We start from the raw sequence: 24,683 nt of genomic DNA on the forward strand, positions 1-24,683 counted from the left end.
AACTTATTTGTTGTGTCCGGGACGTCGATTGCACACTTATATAAAATATATATGAGTTGCTAATTGATAACATGAAATGTCGAACCATCAGATAGGAAATTAATTGCTATAATTTATATTACCCAATATATAGATTTAAGTATTCTATATTATTTCGATTGTGTAATTTCATTTGAACAGAGCTAAGAGTTAAGTTTGTTGTTAGTTCATTTGGATTCAAACTACATTTTGAACTGAAATATATTTCAGTTATCATATTATGTGCCTATTACTGCCTATACATAATAGACAGGCATAAATTAATAAATATATTTTGCTTTGATTAGGTATAAATTTGAAACTGAGTAGAAATACCATTGCTAGCAATGTATCACGTCAAGTTGACTTCATTGAGGTCCTTCCTAAAAACCATTGTTGATAATTCCTATAGAATTTGTCACGATGATCCTGGCATCCATTTCATCTTGCCATCCTCTCCTTGATTCCGCCAGCATATACATATTAGGTGAAGGCACCATATATTAAAAAAATAGGCATTAAGTATACTTAACTAAATTACCTATAACTCATATTACGGTTAACATTATGTGATTTCATTCAATCGTTAAATTATAAAATGAAACACAATAAATGTAAAATGAAATACGTTCTATGCGAAAGATATAAACGAATTAAATTCTTAAGTAGATAATTCTAATCATAACTTCTTGTACCAAACATCATAGAAATACTTAAATACATTTTTTGTAATATATATATACCTATATAACATCCAGATCAATACAAACAATCACATTCATGAATACAAACGTTTGTATTGTGCGAGGAATTGAACCCGTAACTATCTAAAGTAAGGCGGTGTTCTAAACCGCTGGACCACCGAAGCCTCCTGAAATCTTAGTAATATTCCATAAACTAAGATCTACATAATAAAATCTTCATAATAAATAATTTATTACCTTTAGATGGCGTGAAAATAGATTGTATCACAAGCATGCACATATAAAGTCGTGGGTAGCGGTATATTATTATAACTATATTCAGTTCAAAATAAATAAAAATTCGATTAAACATAATGTATTCGAAGAATCGTTTTAATATTACAGCAAAATTATAGTATAAAAATAACAAAAATTGCGCATACCGTATACAATTACAGCTAGAGCACACTTTACACTTTAAAATTTACTTATTAATATGCAAATCTATTATTGTGATGACATTAAGATTAGCATAGCATGGCAACACATATTAAAATATACGAATGAACATAACAATACGAAATGTGTTTTAATATATATTATTATATTATATTATACATCATTTGTATTCGTAGACAATTTTCTATAAGAAATATGCATATATTTTTTACAGTAATGAGGTTTTATTCTGCAGTATAATTACAATATCGATTTCATACTACTCAAGTTTTATGTTATTTTTTAGAAACGTAATAATTTCTAAGCTTAATAAATACCTACATAACAATGTCCATTTCTATTTTCAGTGAACTCTAAAATTACAAAATTAATACGTTGCTAGTGCTACACATTCATTTGGTTCGTGTCTTTCACATTTTCATTTACTCTATTTAAGATTAAATAAAAATTCTAAAAGCGCAAACCAAAATCATTGAATCGGATTAAGTTTCTAAAGTACACCGACTGGCGAAGCATTGGACATCTTTCCTTCTGTTACGTATGAAATGTATTTTGTTTTTAATTATTTTATGTATAAGATCATATAATGAGAAAGGAGGGTATGTGAGAAAAGTATTTTTATATTGGATCCATCTTTTTAAAAGAAATGCATTAATGTCATAGTTATTTCATTATTAACATTACATTGCTATTCTCCTTCCGTTACCCTCGCACCTTCTATAAATGAATCATTATTATAATTATAGAAAAACCCCTAGTAAACAAACTTAAAAGCTTTTATAATAACGGTACAAGTGGTATTTGTCTGTCGGCACCATTTTAACAGACGCGCCGGCATGCGCAATTCATTTACAAAATAAACAATTCATCACAAAATTGCCTGACTAGAAGAATGAGAAATTTTACTTATATTTTAGAAAAATGAAACGTTTCATATCCAGTACGCTATTGACTGGATTGGCAACTGTTAGTGTTTTGTTGTTAGTTAATAATTTAATGAGTGCACATGTTTTATATGAAAATCATATTTCTTGCTATTTTATTATTCATAGTTTCGGCTTAGAATATTTATTTGTTTCATTATATTACCCAGAAATTAACTGATGTAATTATATTCGCAACAATAAAATACATATTTTGTAGATTCATCTATCTTGTATCAAAATAATTATTAAAAAGTTGTCTGCTTTAGATAAATTTATATTTGTGACATGTTTAGACGAAAAGTTATTATTTTTAAGATATTTTATTATATTAATATAATTTTTCTCTTTAAATTTATTAAACGTAATAATAAATTGCGAAGTCCCAAAGAAAATTTTACAAGTTATATAAATCATAAGTGTATATTATATTCTTCAGTATTACGTATAATGTTTCTACAACATTATTTTACAAAAGAAAACTACATTAATAAGAAAAAAATACAAGTGAGAATGTGTTTGTTGCATTAACAACTTTTGTCATATAATATATTTTTTAGATATTAATCCTTCATATGTAATGTACATAAAGGAATTAATCTATAAATCTCGTGTAATTTTAGGCATAAAGGTCAATAGTAATTAATTTAAAGGTAACAGTTTTGCTGAAAAAGCACGAAACGAATCGGTTTGATTCGTGCGAGAAGCCAAGCGTATAAATTAGAATATTTAACACATTAGTAGGTTAGAGCTTAATATATAACTGACTATGTTATACATAAAATAACATATAATAATCATTATAAAAAGTAATAACAATAGTGAAATTTATACATAAAGATTATATAACAATTAAAATAGATAATATTCGATTTATAGATTACAGTGTTAAAGTTTTAATTATTATTACTCTAATAAAACATTTTTTAGAAGTCTAATATGGCTGGCTTTGTATCCCGGGCACACTTGATGAGTGAGTGCATTAGTTTCACAAAACCGGTATCTTTCGGTTTTTCCAACCCGCGGAGGAGTCGATTCTTCATAACGGCTACGAATTCTCTATTGCTTAGTTGCCCATCCACTGTAAGAATATTAAAATAGTTAACTACACCTGAATATTTTGCCTATTCACATGTAAGTTATCTGACTCGAATAAAAAATACGCTTTTATACCTAATGACAAAGTGCAGTTTTGTTTATATAGAAACAACTTAAAAAATAAAAAAAGTATGAACCTATCTTATACAAAATCAATAGAAATACACTTGCAGTACTCGCACAGAGTCCATGCTGATCTTAACTGAATTATGTTAATTGAAATTAAATGCTAAGGAGGACGTAGCAAATGATAACGTAAAAAATGGACTCTATTACGTCTTTATCTCTATCTATTTCGTACCTATATGCAGATGAATATATATGTGTCTAATATATCCATAAGCCAGTTAAATATTATTAACTATACTTGCAACCAATCTGCGCTTTACACGTGTCTACAGTGTATGTAACGAAGGTAGATAATTATATGCATGTATTATATAATAAACCTTCAGGAAGAAATTCTCAAAATTACAGAAACGAAACCAATATCAAAATTTGTTGTATTGTACAGAAGAAAGAAGACGAGGAACATAGAAGAAAACAGAGATTTCGAGTTATACTATTTTAGATGATAGCTGTACTGGAACTTACTGTTCTCGTCGAATATGGTGAATACCACATTGATGACGTGTGGATCCAAGTCCACGTGTGCCACTGTCTTCGCAACGTGTCGCAGCGTCGGCTGGTCGATGGACGCGCCGGCAATGTGGTAGAACGTCAAAGCAGTGTCCACGTCGTTTATATTATTCAGCAAGTGGAAGAATTTGAGGTAATCATCTTTTGTTATACCAACGCCGTGATCACGGAAACTGAAATACAAATATGTACAAAATACAAATTTCATTAATTACCTCATTGCTATTTTTGTTAAGGAGTTCTAATACCCCTATTAGAACTCTCTCATCTATAAATTACGTCAAATGTTAAGGGTAGGAAGTCGACAAAGTATGAAATTGTAAAATAAGGTTTGTGAATCACAAAGTTTGTGTAAAGAATCTAGGATACAGGAGGAAAGATCTAAGAATCTATTTAATTCATTTTTAGGATTTATACACAAAACATCATGTTATAATGGTTAATATTGACACTGTGACTCTTTATGGCATTTGAGTAAAATTTGAATAGGATAGTACTTGGTGTTAATAAAATTATGTTTTTTTTATATTAAAATTTGAGCGCGTTCGACCGTAATCTTACCTGATGTTTAGTGATGATGTGGTCTAAGACATTTTTAGACAATTTTTATCTGTTAAACTAAGTAATAAAAGCCTTATTAATACTAATAAAATTTTAACGAATTAAAAAGTAAAAAGTAGTATGCCTAGGGCTGGGTCTACTCAGGCCCACTTATTACAGCCGTCAAGAAACTTGCTTTGAAAGTTGGTTGTATATAGTACTGTTGCCATACTTATATATATATATATATATATATACAAGTTACCATAATACGACTTACGATGGTGGTCCGTCAGTTTGATGATTATTCCAATTACATAAAAAAATTAAAATTAATTATAAATATTACTACTAATTAATTCTGAGTACCAATTATATCATAAACCAAATTTCTTGTATTTAGCATAATAATAATAACTGTAAAATATATACCTTAAATAAATAATCATTAATTTATATGTATTAGTTCAGTGTTATTTGCATTAAAGTTTTATTTATATTATTAACCGGAGCTTAAAAATAACTATTAAAATATTAGATATAAAAATACAGATATTATTAGTATATAATATAATACGGATAATAGACAATAAAGTCGGTCAATTTAAGTTATTGCCCTGTACTGACTAATTCTAGTCAGTAAAATATAAGTTACTATTGTAAAAAAAAATTACTTGTGAATGTAATGTTATTCGAATATAAATAATGTACTCACGCTTTTTTAACTCGTTTGAGCATTCTAGCTTTCTTTTTTGCGGGATAGCCTGCATATGCCAATAATAATTCAGCAAAATCTGCTTCCGTAATACGTCCATTTTCATCTGAAAATCAAAGCAATCTTTACAAAAGGAGACAGAGTCATCTAAATGGTTATATCTGTTTATGTACTTGGTCAGCTATTATTTGTAGCGTAGGTAGGTTATGACATGGTAATTATTGGGTACTGTTGTATTTCTTAGTATTTATACAGTGCCGTACAGGGGACTCAATTAAATGAATCGAGTGTATATTATTGAATTCTATACATACACGCAACTTTTGCTTCATCCACGTTAATTACTCGTGCTTACACAACCTTCAGCAAAAATTATATTAGAAACTGAGCAAACAATTGTGTTCTTTATAATAAGATTAAAACAGTACACACCTGGTTGTTTTCTCTGGAATTCCAGCGATAAAATTTCCTTTTGCAATTGCTGTTGAAAATCTAAAAACTTCTCTATGGTCAATTTCTCGTTGAGTTTGGGACCAAAGAAATAAGTGGTCAGCGCAGAATTAATGCCCTGTAATAATATAATACGATCAGAATTTCTACAAATGTATGCCTTGTCTGTATATGTGTTAGAAAATAATTAATAAAATACCACTTTTGAGTAGTGGAAAGAATGAAATTTACGTCCTTAAGGATGACGCGCTTTGCAGTACAGTAGTAGGTATTACCAACTTAATTTATTGAAATTATTGTAAATAAATTATTGAAATAAACATATTTTCGTTAATGTTTCGATGTTATAAAAAAAAAAGTATTTCAATTGAGTTTCTTGCCAGTTCTTCTCAATTGGATCTATATACCGAACTGGACGGTAGGGGAAAAAATATATAATGTAAAACTTGACGTTCATAAGCGGCTAAAATGTCCTACATGAATAAATGATTTTTGAATTTGAATTTGAATATACTATAATATTTGAATGACTCTGGTTATATAAAATAAACGTACTTTAAAAGTATTCCCGGTGTTAGCGTGGTCGCGGTGTCGAGAGCCGATGCTGCTTTGTTGGCGAATAAGCGCTGCAACCTTCTCAAACTCTTCGCAGTCTACATCGCCGTCGCCATTGAGGTCAAACATACGAAACGCGATTTCGAAGTGACGGCGAGAGGCTGCAATATATCAATTAATCACTAATATAGTCTGGTACTGTATCATCAGGTGGGTCATGAGCTTGTTTTCCATTTCATTGACATAAAAAGTAGTAGGTTTGAAAGTATAAAAACAAATATTCAATTGAATTAGCTTAGTATCGTAATCTAAGATAATATCGATACTATGCCTAATTCAATTATTTATGTAAACGAAATGTAAAACAAGATATTGACCCACCTGATGGTAAGCAATAATCTTTGTCTGTATACATGAACAGCACTATGGATACTGATCACGTTAATGATATTCGTGATATCATTGATGCGTTGCCATAACAGACTACTAAGATGTCATGTCAATTATCCTGTAATTTCACTGCCTATTTTTAACTTATAACAGAAATACAGCTTAGTTTACAATCTACTTCTGATAGTCCCCTACATAAAAATAGAACATGGTCAGATCTATCCTGCTAAACAATATGACAAGTGAAGTGAACTTTTGATTACATGAAGAATAGAAATACATACATACTGTTAAAATCAAAATATCGTGCGTGTATTAAGGACGTACAGACTCGGTACGAGAAACTACTACTTATTCTTAATGTCAATTAAGACGGATTAATTTGGACTGATCATTTAAACAAGATGCTAAATTACTAATTGTTTACTATATCTATGTATACTATATGTCTCTATAGGTAATTCCTAAACACGCACGCTACATATTGGACAAAATAGGTAGGTATGCGTTATTTACGTTGTTCAAAATGACGTTTAAGTTGCTGCCATAAAACCGCAGCATTGATTTTTAGATAAATATTAATTTGTACTGGTAAATAGAACCTTAACACGTTAAAAAAATATATATTTTTTACTTCCGAAAATTCACTCATTATGTAATTAGGTTTAAAATAGAACACATTATATTTCGTAGTATGTAAACCCGTTTAGTACTTGCTTAAGGATAGCAAACAGGAATTTGTCTACTTGAAAGTATGTTTACTTATTTATTTTTATATGCTGAGATATCAACGAATAGACATATAAATAAATAAAACGTATAAACACATATTCAGTTCCAAACTAAGCGTAGCTTATATATTGGAGTAGGTAGTTAGGTAGGTCATAGATATTTTGTACATAGATACATTGGAAATACATACAGACATACTCAAAATATCATAAATCAATCTTCATTATCCATTTAATAGTCAACGCGTGATCCCAGTAACGGTAAACAATCGACTACTTCAGTGAAATGTAAAACAAGTTCAGTATCGGGATACGTCTCGTACGGACGGGATCACAAAATCATTACATTCGCTCATGCCCCGTGCAGACTTCCCCATCCCAGCCGGATGCTGCGTGCATGCGATCGCAACTACATCCATTCATCTATACCATGGTGTTATCTCAACAATATTCTATCATATAATAATAAACAAACTCGAAGTTATCTATTTTTCTTCATAAAATTTAAATTAAATATCCATACCACATGACGCGGCAAAATGTTATCTGTGAAACGGTTGCGTATGAAAATGAAAACAAAAGCGTTCCATTACTTGAGATGTGGAGCCAAGACTGTGACTTTCCTATTTTGGGCGACATTGTATATGGTGGTCATGAAAATGACAATATTCAAGAGCAATGTCACCGCACCGGTTGCGAGGGACTGGTCGATAGTACCTGACAATTACACCAAGTGGCTGGTAAATAATTCATTCGTAAACAACAATAGTGTAATACAGATAAAGTACGAATATAGTTCTCTGTATTAATGAATAAGACACAGCACGCTGTATTTGTGTACTAAACATAAACAAAATCCATTTAGCATGATAGGGTTATTAAAAAAAATTACTAGAATAGATATATTACCTTTGCGACATGTAAGGTTATAATATATTAAAACCCTTTACAAGGTGCCTAAAGAGTTTTACAAAAAAAAAACTATTAAAATATTAATAAATATAATGAGGCTTAGTACGGATTAAAGAGCAATTATCAACGGCAATTTGGCAGTTCAATGCTGTTGAAATAAGATGCATGTGTATTAAGATTACTATTTAGAAGAATATTTTAAAAATATTATGCCATTTTCAGTTACAGGGTCCGGTTTTAGGAGACGAGGAACCAGAGATGTATCCGAACAACGTAGAGTGGACAGAGCCCGATAATGCAACGATAGTGGAATTGGAGAAACGAGCAGAAAGAGTACAAGACGTTTGTCGAAAGAGAACTATTAAATCTAAGTCAATTAATAGCAAAGAGTTTTTTGTGGATCATGCTCATAATCTAGTTTGGTGCAATATTTTTAAGGCCGCAAGTTCGTCATGGTTATATAAATTTAACATATTAGGTATGAACGTAATAATATCATATAGTTCAAAGTGTGAACAAAGCAAAATTTTAATCAATCTTATATGTACTTATCTTTTATTATAGGTGGTTACGAAAAAAAGTTTTTGGCACGTACTCGACAGACACCGCTTATGTTAGCACGTAAAAAGTTCCCAAGACCTAGTGAAGAGGAATTACGAGATGCGGTAAACACACCGGGTGTCATTTCTCTTCTGGTTGTACGTGAACCCTTTGTTCGACTGTTGTCAGCTTACAGAGATAAATTGGAAAACATTGCACCGCCGTATTACAGGAAATTGGCAAGGGCAATAGTAGCGGAAAATAGAGAAAAAGCAACAAAACTTTTCGGACCGATAAAAAGTTTTGGACCTACGTTTTATGAATTCGTAGCATACTTGACTAAAAAATTCAAGGATAGAGATAAATTATTTACTTTTGATGAACACTGGGCACCATATTATCAATTTTGCTCGCCGTGTGCAGTTAATTTCAGTGTAATTTCTAAAGTGGAGACTTTAACAAGAGATTCGGCGTATGTTATACAGCAACTTGGACTGGGCCACGTCTTGGGACGTAAAGTCAACGATAGAAGGACTCGACTTCGAACAGTTATGAATAAATCTAAAGATGGAAAAAATACAACCGCCTTAATGAAACGTTACTTCAGTCAGCTGGATGAGCGAATGCTTAATGATTTGTTGTTAATATATGGTATAGATTTTGAGATGTTTGGATATGATCCGAAAGTTTATAGACGTTATGTAAGAAAATAAATTCTATCTTATACATAGACTAGTTTATTATTAAAAAACATTGATTGTGGCTTCAACTGTTGATTTCCTAGATAGTACACAAAGAATGTATATTATATGATTTTTCGGCGATTGTTAACCTGTTTACTTATAAGCAATATCTTTATTACGATTGAAATCAAAATAACAACAATTTTAATATATACTACTATTTTAATATCTTATATATTATCGAATTATATATATTCGACTATACGTTCTTTGATATTATTTAATTTATTGATATTAATTTATTTTTATTCTTATTTTAAATTAGAGATATAATAATGATTAAAATGTATGGCAGAAGGTCATTACTGGAAAAAATATGTTCTTTTTGATGTACTGTTCAATTTACTTAACCTTAAGGATGTGACAGGGCGACACGACTGTGTACAAACCACTGCAGGGATTTGCAGGATATAGGTAGGTCTGTATCAGTTTTTTATAATAAAATGTCCTAAAGAATGATAATCCACGGGTATATGATGGCTGCGGTCTCTTTATGTTCGTGTAGACGACGGTATACAATTTTCCATTAGGTGAATAGTTCTCAGTTTTGACATTTCATACACAAAAAAAAAGTTCATAGAGAATGACGGAAAAGTTGAAATAAAGATGATAACTGAATTTTTAATACTTACTTGATAACACAGTCAGAAGAAAGATGTAATCACTAAATGTGATCAGTCCCGAGGATCCGAGTTTGTAAAAAATTGAATCCTCATCAAGATCTAAGTTGAGACGCTGACTGATGCTCTGCGTAGATAAAATAAAATCATATATTTTTTTAAACCATAAGTTCTAAGACAACAAGCTACAGAAATCTACGCACCCAAACAAAGCTAATTCATGATCCATCTAATGAAAAGTAGTCAGTCCCATAACTAAAATTTACTTAATACTATTGGAATGAAACCTAATTTGAAATAATGTAGCGCGGTCATTTGTTGCGCTGTGGAGACAATTATCTATCCCCTATTGTAAATGAAACAAGAAAAGCTAATGAAATTCGTCGTCATAATATTTTAAGACAAAGAAATTATGAGGTAGAAAATAAAGAAAGTTCAGAGGGCCATGCAATGAAATGAATGCGTTAAAATAAGGAGTTCTAAGCTAAACAATTCAAATTAATCTGGAATAGACTGAGTAAGATTAAAAGCAAAAAATGTTGCAATAAATATCAGGCAGACTACACATCGGTGGATTGTGGTTTCATCATTTATTAAAGTATCTAATGGTGTTTTCTAATATAGGCAATTGGTACCAATGAAGGTGGTTTGAGCGACAAGAACAAGGGATAACCAATTTAAAAATTGTGCATAGTAAAGAAAAGTATTACAAATTGAGAGTAGTAAAGATATAGGAAGAGATAGACAGTACCTCATCGATGTTCTGAAAAGACAAGAAAGTGGCGTGAGTGGCTTGAAGGAAGGTGCCAGTGCGAAAGTGTTTGATAGTAATTTAAAATTAAGCTTTAAGGGTTATTTCATAGTAGTTATGATTTTTTAAAAAAAATTTTTTTGACAGGAGAAAAAATAACATTTAAAAATATAAATTACGTAGCACAAAGGACAATTTTTCTACTTACTTTAAATAGTAATACCGATCGAAGTACTTATTTTGATATGAATTAATTTAGCAAAATAAATTACACATTGTTATTTGATAATATTTATAATTCACAATTCAGGCTATAAAGGGGAACCCTTTAAAAAAAGATAAACGTATCAAAGGGTATTCTTAGAATTACTTAAGATAAATAATCCGGGTATACATTATCTTAGTGTAACTCTAATGTTATTCTACGCACATCAAGGTACGAGTAATTCTAAGATTGAACAATTTTACTCAACTTTCTTGACCCTCGCCATTACGTTTCGGCGAAATTACACAGTATTTTTTAGTCAGATGTATAAGCTGTATTAAAGTAAAGTATCTTCAAAATCCGTTACGTAGTTTTTGCGTGAAAGAGCAACAAACATCATTCATCCAAGCATCCAAACAAACTTTCTTGTTTATAGTATTAGTTGGAAAAATATAAGCCATCAGATGTAGCTAAATGGTGCTCTTCTGACATAAAATACATTTTACATTTGAGATATAAAATATAATTCGTTGACCTATGGTACTTGAATGATTGCTGTACATAGATATAAATTAAGTTTACCTTCGGGTCATATCTTCGATACTGGTCAAGCCCCAAACCTGTTGATATAATTATTACTTTAGAATCTCTCATAAAAGTTTCATTATAATTCAGGATACTTTTTTTTGGTTTGGAATAAAAAAATAGTTAATACACATTAATGTTTTTTTTTATGTTAAAAAACAAACATATATTTATGAGATTTGACAATATAGGCTTTGTACATTTCTATGCAGACAATCCGAAGATAATCCTCGCATAGCTACTTACAATCTCAAGAAATTTCGTATAATATTGGTACCACAGAAATTAAGATACACTCATTATGGAAATTAAGAATGCTAATATATAAAAAATATTTTAAACTGTTCCGTATTATAATTCTAATTTATTAATCAATTAAGTAATCAATATTTTGATTTAAATTACCATCAGGTTGTTTTACACCAGGGGTCATTGAACGTAGAAAATCATCAGGTGTCATGAAAACTTCATGCTGATCATGGTGCTGTGCTTGGAGGGTGGCAAAGTACCGAAAAACTTTGTCGGGTGTAGAATATTGACGCATGCGATTTTCATATTCAATAATCTATCCAGCAGCATTAAAGACAAAAGAATTTTGTACATAAAAAAATTGTTCTTATAAAAAACTAATTTCTGGTATTTCGTTTTCAATTGTATAAAAACAAAGAAATTATGGGAATTATTACTATTAAAAATATCCTCATAAAAGAAAACTATTTTCTTGAAGTATTTTGTTTGCATTAAAATTAAGAATAAACTATTTTTGTCATATGACAAATATAGTTGTAGTAATATATTGTCATATAATTATATATATAATATAAATTGAAAAAAAATAATGTAAGAAGAAAATAAGTTTTAGAACTAAAATTATACTGCTAAAAATAATATCATAAAAAGTATGAAGGAAAGTATTCTCATCTGTAATTGCAACAAATCTTAAATCAATTGATAGCCTTGGTCATATGCTATCTCATAATAATTAAAATACATAGCATCCATTAGTTGCAATATTGTAACTTTCTACTAATTATTATAGTTCTATTTTACAGTTACAATGTCTTGTTTTATTAGTGTGCATGACATTATTATTATTGTTTTTATAGAAAAATGGCATGACACCATACTCTGAAACTTGTATATACAATTTTCAACGAGTTATATACCTCTACAAATATTACATGGAATAATATCTTTTTGTGACATAATTATCTATGTAATTATAAATATTGTTTATTATGTTGCTTTAATTTATCATCTATAAACAAATAGAAGTAAAATCATTACTTAAACCACAATTATGCCATCATTGTGTTATCATAACAGTATGCATGAATATAGAAAAAAAATAATAATAATACCATCAGGTTGTTTCATGCCAGGTGTAATAGCTCTTAAAAAGTCATCAGGAGTCATGAAAACCTCAGTGTTGTCTCCGAAAGATAATTTCACCGTTGCAAAATATCTAAATATTTTATCAGGTGTTGAATATGATCTCATACGATTTTCGTACTCTATAATCTGTGTCAAAATAAATCAGGAAACAAATATTAAATAAAATTATAACAATAATAATAAAAATAGCATTTATTCATCTTAATCTATCTTAAATTTTACTGTTTTGTATTATCACAATATATTAAATAATAAATAAATAATAAATAAGAATAAAATAAATATTGAAATAATCTTTAATTATTATATAGCTTTGTTAGTATTGAATAGATAGAAGATTTATGAGTTGGTTTTTCTATAAATGTATACTTAATAAGAATCAAAATAATTTTATTAATATTTTTTATATTCACTACAATGCACACTGGGACTATATTAATAATTGTGTTGCAGTAAACTGCAAAGGTGAAAATAAAGAAAATTGTGTCTCTGAAAAAATTAACAAAATTTTAAGTACATACTTAATAAAGAATGAAAAAATATATATTATTATCTTTATGCTTTAACTTTTATTACTAAGTAACTTTTATCCAAATTAATATTACAACACAATTTTCTGACGATTAACTTACCTTTCTGTCTCTAAAACCAATCTTTTCTCTCCTGTATCGTTTCTTTTTTGTATCAGCTTCGCTGTCAGAATCTGAATCTGTAATCTCTTCTGCTGCTGTTATAGATGGCAATATATGGGTCCTCAACCTAAAGACAAAATGGATTTAAAAATAAAAAATGCAGGAGTATGTAGTCAATGATCAATGATAATTAATATAAAATTTATATTCTTTACCAGATTTTGTAAGAAGTGTAAGATATTGCGCTGAAAAGAACTGCATAACATATGTACTTAGAAGAATATCGGCGAAGAGTTTCCGAATCGCGATGTCCACTCACATTACTAAAATTTCTATGAATTTTATTTGATTTACATGAGGTCAATAAAGCTATTCTATATGTATTTTGTAAAGACGAAAATGTTTTAAAGTTATTAATTTCTCTAGGTAATTGAAGAAGGCGATGTGTTATACAATACATGTTAGTAATTACGAAGTCACTTATATTTTGGCATTAATTTCTATAGCGAATTATTTATTAGCTAATTAGTAATGAGAACTCTAAAGGAAATTAAACAAGTAGATAAATATAAAAAATTAAAAATGAACATGTATTTTGTTTTTATTTTTATGCAGACGTGAACTGTCATTCCAAAACTTCATAGTGACAGTTACAGGTCAGTGAGAACTGCAGATACCCAAACGAATGTATCCACTATTTTTCACCATGAAAATACGGTTTTTAAATTTGGTTATGAATAACAATCAATTACATCCGTAGACAATATAGAATTATATAAAAACAACGAGGAGTTGAGTATATTCATGTAATGGTAAATTTTCGACTACTTACAAAAATATTTCATAATTCAATTCAAATCTAAGATTATGACCTATAAATCTTCATTACTGATAATGATTGATTTTAGAAATAAAACATATTATAGTAATAGTTTGTTATCAAGGTGGACAATGAAGAGATACTATTATTATAATTCCGACCACACCACTCTGTCAAAAGTGTGGACTAAAGAGAAGAAAATATATTTTAAGTTATATTTCAATTATCATGGTCATTTCACTTTATAATAATTCTAATCAATATAAATCTATCATTTATTCTTAATATCCATATCATAAATAGGTACAAAATAAATTCATGTCAGGATATAATAGAATAAATGAAGATTACTAGTATTTGTAATCAAATAGTATATATTAACATTATTTATACTATATATTACTGATTATATAAATATTTAACCAAAAAACTACAGTATCAAGGTCTAATTAGTTCCTCTGTGATTAAAATTTATTCGATATTGGTAGTAGAATTTGATATTGAAGTTGGCTACATTATTTTTTTTTTATATTAAATTTGGTTTGACGGCGCTCGTTCGATTTTCGGTTGAATAGTGTCAAAGGTAAATATTTTATGCTTCGAGATAAAATAATATGTGGTGAAATAGTCGCCTCAGTATAGAATTTCACGCGAATTAATGTAGTATTAAGTGTTACATAGTGCAACCGTTAGTATAAGTATTGTCCACAAAAGTGAGTTACATAACCTTGAATTCAATCACGAGATTTCAGTATTGATCAGTATTTTTTATTGTTGACTAAATTTATAGGATTAATATACAGGTATGTAAAAATGTATTTAATTCAGTAAAGAAATTTTCCAGTCTATTGAAATTTACGTAATGTATTCTAGTATTATTACAAATTATATAGAATTAATTTAATATAATTTTACCCGGGTCGTTATGTGTATTGTATCATTAGAAAGTAATTTTTATATTAGGCCCTGACATATTTTTATCTTTCTCCCTTTCAAATTTTTACAATCGATTCGGGCATTGACATATTACTTTCTACTTTCATATACTAAATTATGGTACTATGTCCCTATTATGATTATTTTAGTGTTATAAAACTCTTAATGGTAATATGTACTATGGATTGCATAGTATAGCAAAGTCAATTCTTTACATGTGTATTTAATTACAGTTTACATGGATATGCAAGTTGAAATAGATAATTTTATATGAAAATTAATAATGTGTAAAGAGGTCTATTAAAATTCATAACATGAAAATTGAATGTTTTAACTAATATTTACATTAGTAAATTTTTTTATTTTATTTAACATTTTTAATAGATCTGTGACCTTGAACTACATTGACATGTACCAGAATAGATTCCTTCTAAGCAAAATTGAAGAGGTGCCAGATTTATACATTATCAAATTAGTGTAGATAATACAGATGGTAATACTAAACATTAAAACCTAAAATTGAGGTGTAACCATGATCTTGTTATATAAAATAATGTTTTATTTATTTGCAATGGATCAAAAAATATTATATTATATAATAATAAATCTTAAAAGTGATCCAATCTTATCATACTTTAACAGAATTTCATGTGTGAACCAACACTCAATACCATGAGAATTGAAGTTAATTTAGTGTATCGAACTAAAAGCTGTAATTCAGCATCTAAGTACTTTAATGTATTATTTTTTTCTTATTTATTTTAGTTTAAAACAATTAAATATTTTTAGTTGACAGCCCAAATAGGTAAAAATAATTACACACACCACTGTTTAGGGCCACCTTATACACTTATAACTAAAATAATATAAATATATAGCAATAAACAATCAGTACTATTATAATATCATGATTATTTACCACTTGCCAGAAATTGCTGTATTTAATGTTATTCCAAATTACCAATATCAGTTTACCTACAAAGAGTAGATCAAATCCTTTTCATGTTCGATTTCAAATTACTTTACTTTTTGTTTGATCTTTGAAAGTCTTTATCTTAGACAAGACAAAAACAAAACATATTTTCAGGGTCAGGTCAGGCATAACTGTTTTGGATAGTACGGCTTGTGGTCTGCAATGATTGTTATGTTAAATATATATTATTGGTTTTTTATTGTTATCAATGCCAACATCCTACCTAAGGTTACTCTTTTTTAATTTGCAAGGGATTAAGAGCTCTGTCTTTTTTCAATACAACTTGAAACTGAATAAGTCTCTAAATACAAAAGTTATATATTGTTAGAAATTGATTATATATTTAAGTAGAAACTTCAGTTGACACAGAAAAAAGATTGTTTATTGTTTTTCATGAATTATTTACCAAATTATAATAAGAGCTGTAGTCCATAAACTACATATGTCATGTCTATAAGTTTGGTCCTAGCAGCCTGGATGCTAAAGATGTATTATGTGTACACATAAAAAAATTACATTTAGAAATGAGTTGCCACTGTATCATTCAATAAGCTATGCTTATGCCAATATATAGGCAAATGCTGATATCTCAGGCCTGTGCAAAATTCAATGAAATATAAAACAATATACAACATTAACTCAAATAATAGGGACAATAATTCCAGGTTCCCACAGCTTGCGACTTTCTCTATTCTCTTATTAATATGATACATTTCTTTAAAATTGTAATGCTGTTTTCTAAAAACATATGACTTCTAATTACTACATCTAATAAAATATTTGTTTGTTACTAGACCTGACACGCTTGGGTGCTGACACAGAAAAAGAGCAAATATGCATCGTGCACGGGTTGTACTTCAGGTGTCAAATAAAGTCGGAAATAGTGAGAGATTCGCATCATGGCTCCTCAACAAACCACAGGTAATAAAAATGTTGGGAAAGCAATTTTTTTTGTTTTAGTTTTTACAAATACAATTAATTAATTAGATACAGTATAACCTGGAATATACATATTTTATGAGTTAAGACAGTTACAGCTCATATGACATTTCAATAGAAGTTATTCAATTTTAAGACCCACTGAAAGTCTTTAAAGTCTGCCCCTGTGACATTGATATTTCTTTAAGAAGAGTGTTTTATCTCTGTATGTCTACATCTGATAACATTGACCATGTATACTTATCTTCCTACATGTTATTCCAAATTGATGTTTTTATTATCTTATCCATCAGTGCCTATATCAATCAAGTACAGTAGCCCAGGTGTTCTATGACCTTTTTAAATATCTTCTTTTTTTTCTTGTCCATCCACATGTTATAAGACATTAAGCATAAAATGCCTAAAGATTTGTCATTTTTTTAAATTGATAGAAATAAATCAATGGACTGCCTCAATCAAGTTTCTTAATTTGGTCCTATTTTTTGTGCATATTATGTCATATCTATGGTATGGTACATGTTATGGTATGGTATTATACAAAAACATTGTTATTATTATTAATAACAATAACAGTATTATCATGTCTTAAAACTACTGTATGATATTTTTTTATATAGGCAGGTACTATTTTTGTGTGTAGTAAATAAACATATTGTTTATACACCTTTTCTTTGTTATTTAGAATGCTGGTGTGGCAGTAACCGCCAATAGGTGGAAAAGTTCCACAGCGGCTGAACCCTTCCTCAATGGCTCCAGCTCAGCATATGTGGAGACCATGTACAACTCATGGCTCTCGGACCCTAACTCTGTGCATGCAGTAAGTAAACAAAATATTTTTAGTAAACCATATTAATATTTATAACAACACATTTTTATTCTATAAATTTACCGATAAAGGCTATAACAGAATAGCAGAGAGGGTGGACTCACTGCTCCCCTGAGTTGTAGGTTTTATCTCAATTAATACCTTTTAATTTTATTATAGACAGAATTTTGAAATTACTATGTATTAGCTGTACATGACTTCGTCCGCGTGGAATTTAACTTCTTATATTTTAGAAAAATAAAGTTAAATTCCACGCGGACGAAGTCGCGGGTGCAGCTAGTGTATAATATATTAGAGATACCTACGTGTTTTTTTTATTGATGATTATTTTTCTAAGTATCTTTTTACTTAGAAAAATAATATAATAATAATAATTTCTATAATAAAAGTAGGTCGGTCCAGCCATTTCAGAGATTAACCGGAACAAACAGACAGACAGACGGACAAAAAATTTTATTTTGGTGTATGTACCGTATTTATGTTCATATGCATGTAGTAAAAAACGGTTATTTCAATATTACAAACAAACACTCCAATTTTATTTATATGTATAGATATATAATTTCCATACAGTTTTGAATATAATGTGGCTGCCAATCTAACATATATTTAGGCTGATGGTAACTGGCCCCCATAGCTCATGAATGAATTCTTGAAAATCTTGTCTAGCAAATTAACACATAGCTGTTAATAAAAATACCATATTAACAAGAAACTTGCTAGTAGTATGTACAAAATTCATAAATATTTTCTAGTTATATATATATAATTATACATAACATATTATAATTGTTTTATACAATATGTTTTCTGATACCAGCCTTTTGAATTATCTTGAGTTATTATAATCTAGTAATATGAGTATCAGAGAATGACCTCGATATGAAAATAAATAGAATAATGTAATTATATTTTGTCTCCTATTGTTATCCATATAATTGCATTGTAAACGTAACTATAGTTGCCGTCACAAATAGATTATTTGTTTTACCAACCTATACCGCAGTTTCTCATGTTCAATTCAAGTACAGTTGACTTCATAAACATAATAATATTCCTATGTTTATATTTCTTCAACTTGGCATGTGGAAAACAATACAAATTACTGTGTACAAAGTTTATTTCGGTATATTATTTTTAACTTTTATATATTTTTAAATGGTTTCATAGTACAATATGCTTATTTTGAATGTTCAAATTAATTTGAATTTAATAAAATGACATTAATTAAACATCGCTGAAGTAGTTACATAAATACATAGTTTAATTCGATAGCTATTAACAGCTTTTATATTCTGATAGAGATTTGGTATATTCGCAATCCGCATCTGACATTTTAAAAAAGTTGCTGGAGATGAATGCGGTTGAATTATGATTTGTAGGTAATGTATAGAGTGGGATTTATTCCATTATTAAATAAAATGCAATAGAAAACACACGACGAGTGCACGAGCTCGCGGGCAAGTTTATGACGCGGCACTTTATTCACAGAACACCGGCATTACGTCAATGCAGCATATAGTAGTAGTCCTTATGGTAGAATATACCAAATACTACGTGGGCGTGGTTTGCGCCTCGGTTTTTTAGTTATGTCCTGTTATGTACGTAGTATTTAGTTATACCAATCTGCACCTCATTTTTACTGAACAATATTTTGAAATTATGTTAAAAGTTTACTTTTTCTAAATATTTTTCTATGTTATTCAGTTGTATATAACATCTATGTTCTCCGGAATGATAACGTAAAAGTTTTTATCAATAATTTACAGATTTTTCTTCTGCTTTTTTCTCTTATTTTTATGTAAAACATATATATATATATATATATATATTTCTTATTCTTTTGGACTCCTGTTCTTTACAGTAAAAATGTTATTTATCTTCATCTGAATGACTAGGAGATTTAGAATATCATCTCTTATTTGTTTAAACTTTGTTCAGTATTAAGATGTTGATGTCAGGAAAATCTGAAAACAATATCATATACCATGTTACATTTTCATGAACTTACATGAATGAATTTACATGAAAGTAACTAAACTGTAACCTTATTAGCACAATAAACATATTATTCATACATCATATTCATTCAGTTCTAATAAAATATAAAAATAATACTACTGTTTAGTTAGTACTTTATTTTGATTAATAATTTTCAGTATTTTCTCAATCAATCAATCAATCAATCAATCAATCAATCAATCAAAAATTATAAAATCAGTGTTAGTTTTCTTTTTTGAAGTTACATTCATAACAATAATAACAATAATAAAAACATAATAATAATAATACCACATTAAAGCGGTCACCAAGTATATGTTTATTATATTTTAATTTACACACGCATACATATGCAAGTTTTTAACAACTTATAGTTATACCTGGTATGAGATAATCCTCAAAGACACGATAGTTTACTAAATATTTGTAGTAGTCCTTAGACACATTTATGACAAATATATAAGAAGTTCAATGAACTCTGAACAGGAACAATTCAAAAGTTGAAGTACCTACTTAACTTAAATTTTTATTTATACCTACTATCATAGTTTATGAATGATTACTACAATATCTTTCATCAATGTCGGGTTCTTAGATACCTCTTGTTTATAATTGTTATAGGTTTCTTAAAGTCTCTTGTATATGACCTTGTTGCACTTAGTTACATAAATATAAATTGTTATAGAACCTGTCTCTCTCAATTCTCATTCATTAAATTACAATAAGTAGGTTTTTTTTTTTTTTTAATAGAAGAACTATGTCACTAATGTTTGACCGCGTGGAGGTTGATATAATAGAGTACACTTGTATCAAATATGCATTGCAATTCGTTCCAAATAAGAGTATAATATGATAATTGTTTATAATACCATCGAATAATGCGTTGTAATATCTTGTTATCGATTTCCGTTTGTGATACAAATATTTTGGAAACAATAAGCCCCAACAATGATTAAATTGTAAACAAAGTAAATTTGTTGCATTATTTCATTTTAACATCTATATAATTGGATCCGTTTTGTTGCACCTTAGTTACATACAGAAAGAAACTTTTCGAAATAACAAAGTAACCCCCTTTTTATTTTTAAGTTTGTTATTATAATTATTATAATGTTTGTATTGTAATACTCTTATTTCTTATTCATACTCATTTTTCTTATTCATTTTCTTCGTATTTGTATTGTTTTGTTTTTATTTTAGTTCACTAGGCTCACTAAAAATAAAATTAAGTAAAAAATTTTCGGCACTCAATGTCTATCGTAAAAATTACTTTTATTTGTATATTTATATGTTTTTATAACGACTGTTTGTTGCCAAAATAAAGAGAAAAAAAAAAAGAAAAAAAAATATTACAGTTTCTATGACGTTATTGGTTTGTGATAAACATTGATTTTTATCACGACATAAATGATAATCGCCAACGCAATTTGAAATCAACAGTCATATAGCGTATTTATCTAAAGTTTTCCTTAATGTTATAAAAACTAAAAGTCATTCCTTATAGAATATAATATTAGTTTAGATGTGTACTTAAATTGTGATATGTATTTTGAACATCTGTGCAAACATAATATTGTGTTCTGAATGTGCCCGCTACTTCCTGCAGAGTTGTTCTATGATCTACTTTTCTTTTTAAAATTATTATGTACTATTTATCAACTTTAACTTCTACTATTTATTATTCTTTGTGTCATTGCTAATTGTCGGACTTTTCGATTTCATGTTTTGTTTTCAACGAAACTGCTAAAAGGCGATATGAATGATATTTTTATGTGTACGTTTGACGATATCTTTATCAAAAACGTCACGCAATCTTATAAATTCTTCTGTTACCTCTTTAAACATTCTTGTTATCAATGCAAAGAACTTTAATGAAACATGGTGTATAAGTTTGGGTTAATACCAACCAACCTACACAGTTACTTCCGTTGAGTAATTTGTTCGTGATGAGATGACAAATAAACATAAATTCTATTATAGAAATGTGTAATTTATATTTCTTTGCTCATTGAGACGCTTTCTTATTTTCTCAGAAAATATAACTGAATGTAGAGTAGGCATTATGCTGTGGCTATTACACTTTCTCTATTTTATTACGGTTCCTACAAACTTCTTTACGTAGACAAATATGGCTTCATTTTCTATGACGTTTGATGACCTTGGTTACAGAACATATATCACATGACAGTATAGTTAAACGTAGAAACAAGTGCCAACAAAACGAAGGTTCTAATTGCATACTTTTGCCTTATGCTATTTTATTATGTCTAGACCGTGCACAGACAGTTCACAATTAGGTAGTTATCGATATCATATTGCAGGTGCACAATTAGGTAGTTATCGATATCATCACAGGTTCAGTTGTGTTGGGATATTTAGGATGTATATCGGCAATATATATTTGTCTCACTTAAAACTTTTTATATCCGGTACAGTCTGTAATCCTTAGCATGTACACCGTACAGAGCATAGCCCCTGCTTATATAATAGACATCTATTTATTGGGGCGAACGGCGTGTGTAAATGTTAATATGTCCATGCTATTTTGTAGACAATAAAAAGACGTGTAATATTTCAACATATTATTAAATCAACTTCTTATTTACATTATTGAATGAAATTTGTAATAGGTACCATAATATAATCGCTACATTACAGACCCTAAATGTAACTATTCGATATTTTATGTTATTTATTTCGTCGATATTCGCTACGCATCTATAAATATGTGGAGGTCTGTTGTTGTTATTTTCATATAACCAAATGACAACGTTACGTTATTGTGACGTCTGTATGTTGGCAGATGAAGAACATATCTACTTGTACTGGTCTTGGTGTTTTCAGTATATATAAAAAAATCTGTGTAGTGTGAGACGGACTTGCACATTGAGACATTATAAGATAAATTGTATAATACATAAATTCATATTGATTACACTTTACTAAGAATTCCTGTCTTTCCATTAGAGATAGATTGTAGACTTTAAATGTTGTGAGAATTTCTTAGTTTCGTTCAAATGTTTTTTCAAAATAAGGCGTCATAGCTTAGCTAATTTGGGGGAAGTATTTTTTGGTAATGGGCGTCTATATCTGTCAGGTCTACTTCCAAGCGGTTCCCCATGTGAACCATCGTCTTTAATACCTCGTGAATTCATCACCTGACTTTATTCTCATCCTATCATTTTCCATATATCCATCAAAAGCTAATAGCGTAGGCGGGTGCGTCATGTCATATACATCAATAAGAAACTTAGGTATAATTCTTTATAAAAAGTTTTGATAATTTGTCATCGACTGTACTAAGTAGAAATGTTGTAGTATTTTTCCTGAGTACTCTAGAAGTATGTAGAACTGTACACACCGATAATAAATTATTAATTACCGTGGCATCAGAACTTATCACTTCTCGACACGACACGTTTTGATATTTCACTGGAATTTTCGTTGCACAACATATGTAATACGTATTTATAATTCGTGTTGAGACCCCTAGAAAGGTGAAACGTGAAATTGAGATCGCGTGCAAGGTCAATTTGCGAGGGAGTTTTAAATAGTTCTTGTTATCACTCAGTATCATCAGAATATTAAATAGCGTTTCAATTTTACTATCACCATGGGATGCAATTATCTAATGTTATGAAATTCTATATATTCACTAGTGCCTTATTAAAGTTCCAGTTAACAATATAAAATTCACTCGTTTATAGGTCTAAAAATTATTACAGTCTATTAATATTAAAATAGGAACCGACAAGTCATGTTTGACTCTTATCCCAGTTATAAGAAGAAATGATATTTTATATTGTTATAAATACATTTCAGAGATATTTTCAAATGTCGAAGTCGTGTGTATAACTAAATTAATACAAATTATTTTTGGACTGTATTTTCGTATATTTACGGGGTATAATTGTCTTTTTTTTGTGTTATTTTCTATATTTTCTTGTAACTTTTTGTCAAGTGCAATGATCAGGAATTTTTGGGCCTTCATTATTTTTTTGATGTCCGTACTCCATCTAAGGTTTTACTGAAGAGTTGCCCTTTATTAAATATAGAGGAGGATAGTCACTTAAGGCCTTGTGAAATATAAATTGACATCATAAACTTATTTAATGTCTGAAATCTCTGACACGTTAACGTAAAGACGATTATGTAACAAAATCACAATAAATTCTCGAGTTAACTGTACATTCCTACTTATAACTATACTAAAATTGTAATGTTCACTAAAATAATGTAATAATAATATAAACCAACTGGAACTATAACCTTATAAAATCGAAAGTACCTATTATTTAATAATTTTAAAAATAATGTACCTAAATATTGAAACAATAATTAATAATTAATAATTAATACGAAATTCGACTATACTTAGTTTAACGAGTGTATTTTATGACTAAAGTAACGTGTTTATGACATAGTTATACTTCCGTAAATTGGTAAACGACGTTTCTCCGTGAAAATGATAATAATAATTTATTTTTCATAGAATCAATTAAAGTGAAAAATTGTAGTAAAATGACATCAGATTTTTTCCTTTATATTCATTGTAGGTCATCTGGAAGTGGGTTATAATTTTGATCTATAGTTGATCAGTGATA

General features: G+C 28.9%; 3 protein-coding genes across 8 annotated transcripts in view; 2 read left to right on the forward strand and 1 right to left on the reverse strand.

Annotated features, from left to right (window-relative positions):
- Nucleotides 1-1,412: 1,412 nt before the first annotated feature.
- On the reverse strand, nucleotides 1,413-14,195 carry LOC131843657 (calcium uptake protein 1 homolog, mitochondrial). Of its 2 annotated transcripts, none has more exons than XM_059192339.1 (10): nucleotides 13,800-14,195; nucleotides 13,585-13,711; nucleotides 11,963-12,122; nucleotides 11,555-11,592; nucleotides 10,029-10,143; nucleotides 6,081-6,241; nucleotides 5,508-5,643; nucleotides 5,076-5,181; nucleotides 3,776-3,993; nucleotides 1,413-3,164 (listed from the first exon to the last, which is right to left on the reverse strand). In XM_059192339.1, the coding sequence occupies exons 1-10, from the start codon at nucleotides 14,042-14,044 to the stop codon at nucleotides 3,010-3,012; spliced, it is 1,461 nt and encodes a 486-aa protein (XP_059048322.1). In that variant the 5' UTR covers nucleotides 14,045-14,195; the 3' UTR covers nucleotides 1,413-3,009. The 2 variants fall into 2 exon arrangements, with proteins under 2 accessions (XP_059048322.1, XP_059048320.1); XM_059192337.1 differs by lacking the exon at nucleotides 11,963-12,122 and adding an exon at nucleotides 12,919-13,078.
- LOC131843658 (carbohydrate sulfotransferase 11) lies at nucleotides 7,329-9,374 on the forward strand. The gene is made up of 3 exons (XM_059192340.1): nucleotides 7,329-7,941; nucleotides 8,336-8,591; nucleotides 8,678-9,374. Exons 1-3 carry the CDS (start codon nucleotides 7,741-7,743, stop codon nucleotides 9,364-9,366), a joined length of 1,146 nt encoding a protein of 381 aa, XP_059048323.1. The 5' UTR covers nucleotides 7,329-7,740; the 3' UTR covers nucleotides 9,367-9,374.
- A 708-nt stretch (nucleotides 14,196-14,903) lies between the features above and the next one.
- Nucleotides 14,904-24,683, forward strand: part of LOC131843720 (2-oxoglutarate dehydrogenase complex component E1) — a 34,786-nt gene continuing 25,006 nt past the window's right edge. For 4 of the 5 annotated variants that reach the window (XM_059192437.1, XM_059192440.1, XM_059192439.1 and 1 more), the window contains exons 1-3: nucleotides 14,904-14,987; nucleotides 17,108-17,234; nucleotides 17,935-18,069. In XM_059192437.1, the coding sequence (XP_059048420.1) occupies nucleotides 17,148-17,234; nucleotides 17,935-18,069 (222 nt within the window). In that variant the 5' untranslated portion in view covers nucleotides 14,904-14,987; nucleotides 17,108-17,147. Of the gene's footprint in view, nucleotides 14,988-15,115; nucleotides 15,208-17,107; nucleotides 17,235-17,934; nucleotides 18,070-24,683 lie in introns of those variants that run through there. The other variant, XM_059192438.1, reaches the window with a different exon arrangement.

This window comes from Achroia grisella, unplaced genomic scaffold, assembly GCF_030625045.1.
Source record: "Achroia grisella isolate CSIRO2021 unplaced genomic scaffold, CSIRO_AGI_Agris_v1 utg327, whole genome shotgun sequence".
NCBI lineage: Eukaryota > Metazoa > Arthropoda > Insecta > Lepidoptera > Pyralidae > Achroia > Achroia grisella.

Bases quoted from the DNA above. Each gene is read 5' to 3' on its own strand.
- LOC131843658 (XM_059192340.1), top strand. From the start codon at position 7,741: ATGTTATCTGTGAAACGGTTGCGTATGAAAATGAAAACAAAAGCGTTC. The intron at 7,942-8,335 runs GTAAATAATTCA...TGCCATTTTCAG, and splicing joins ACAATTACACCAAGTGGCTG to TTACAGGGTCCGGTTTTAGG. The intron at 8,592-8,677 runs GTATGAACGTAA...CTTTTATTATAG, and splicing joins ATATAAATTTAACATATTAG to GTGGTTACGAAAAAAAGTTT.
- LOC131843657 (XM_059192339.1), bottom strand. From the start codon at position 14,044: ATGTATTGTATAACACATCGCCTTCTTCAATTACCTAGAGAAATTAAT. The intron at 6,242-10,028 runs GTAAGTATTAAA...GATATATTGCAG, and splicing joins TCTTCTGACTGTGTTATCAA to CCTCTCGCCGTCACTTCGAA. The intron at 5,182-5,507 runs GTGTGTACTGTT...TTTGATTTTCAG, and splicing joins ATTCCAGAGAAAACAACCAG to ATGAAAATGGACGTATTACG.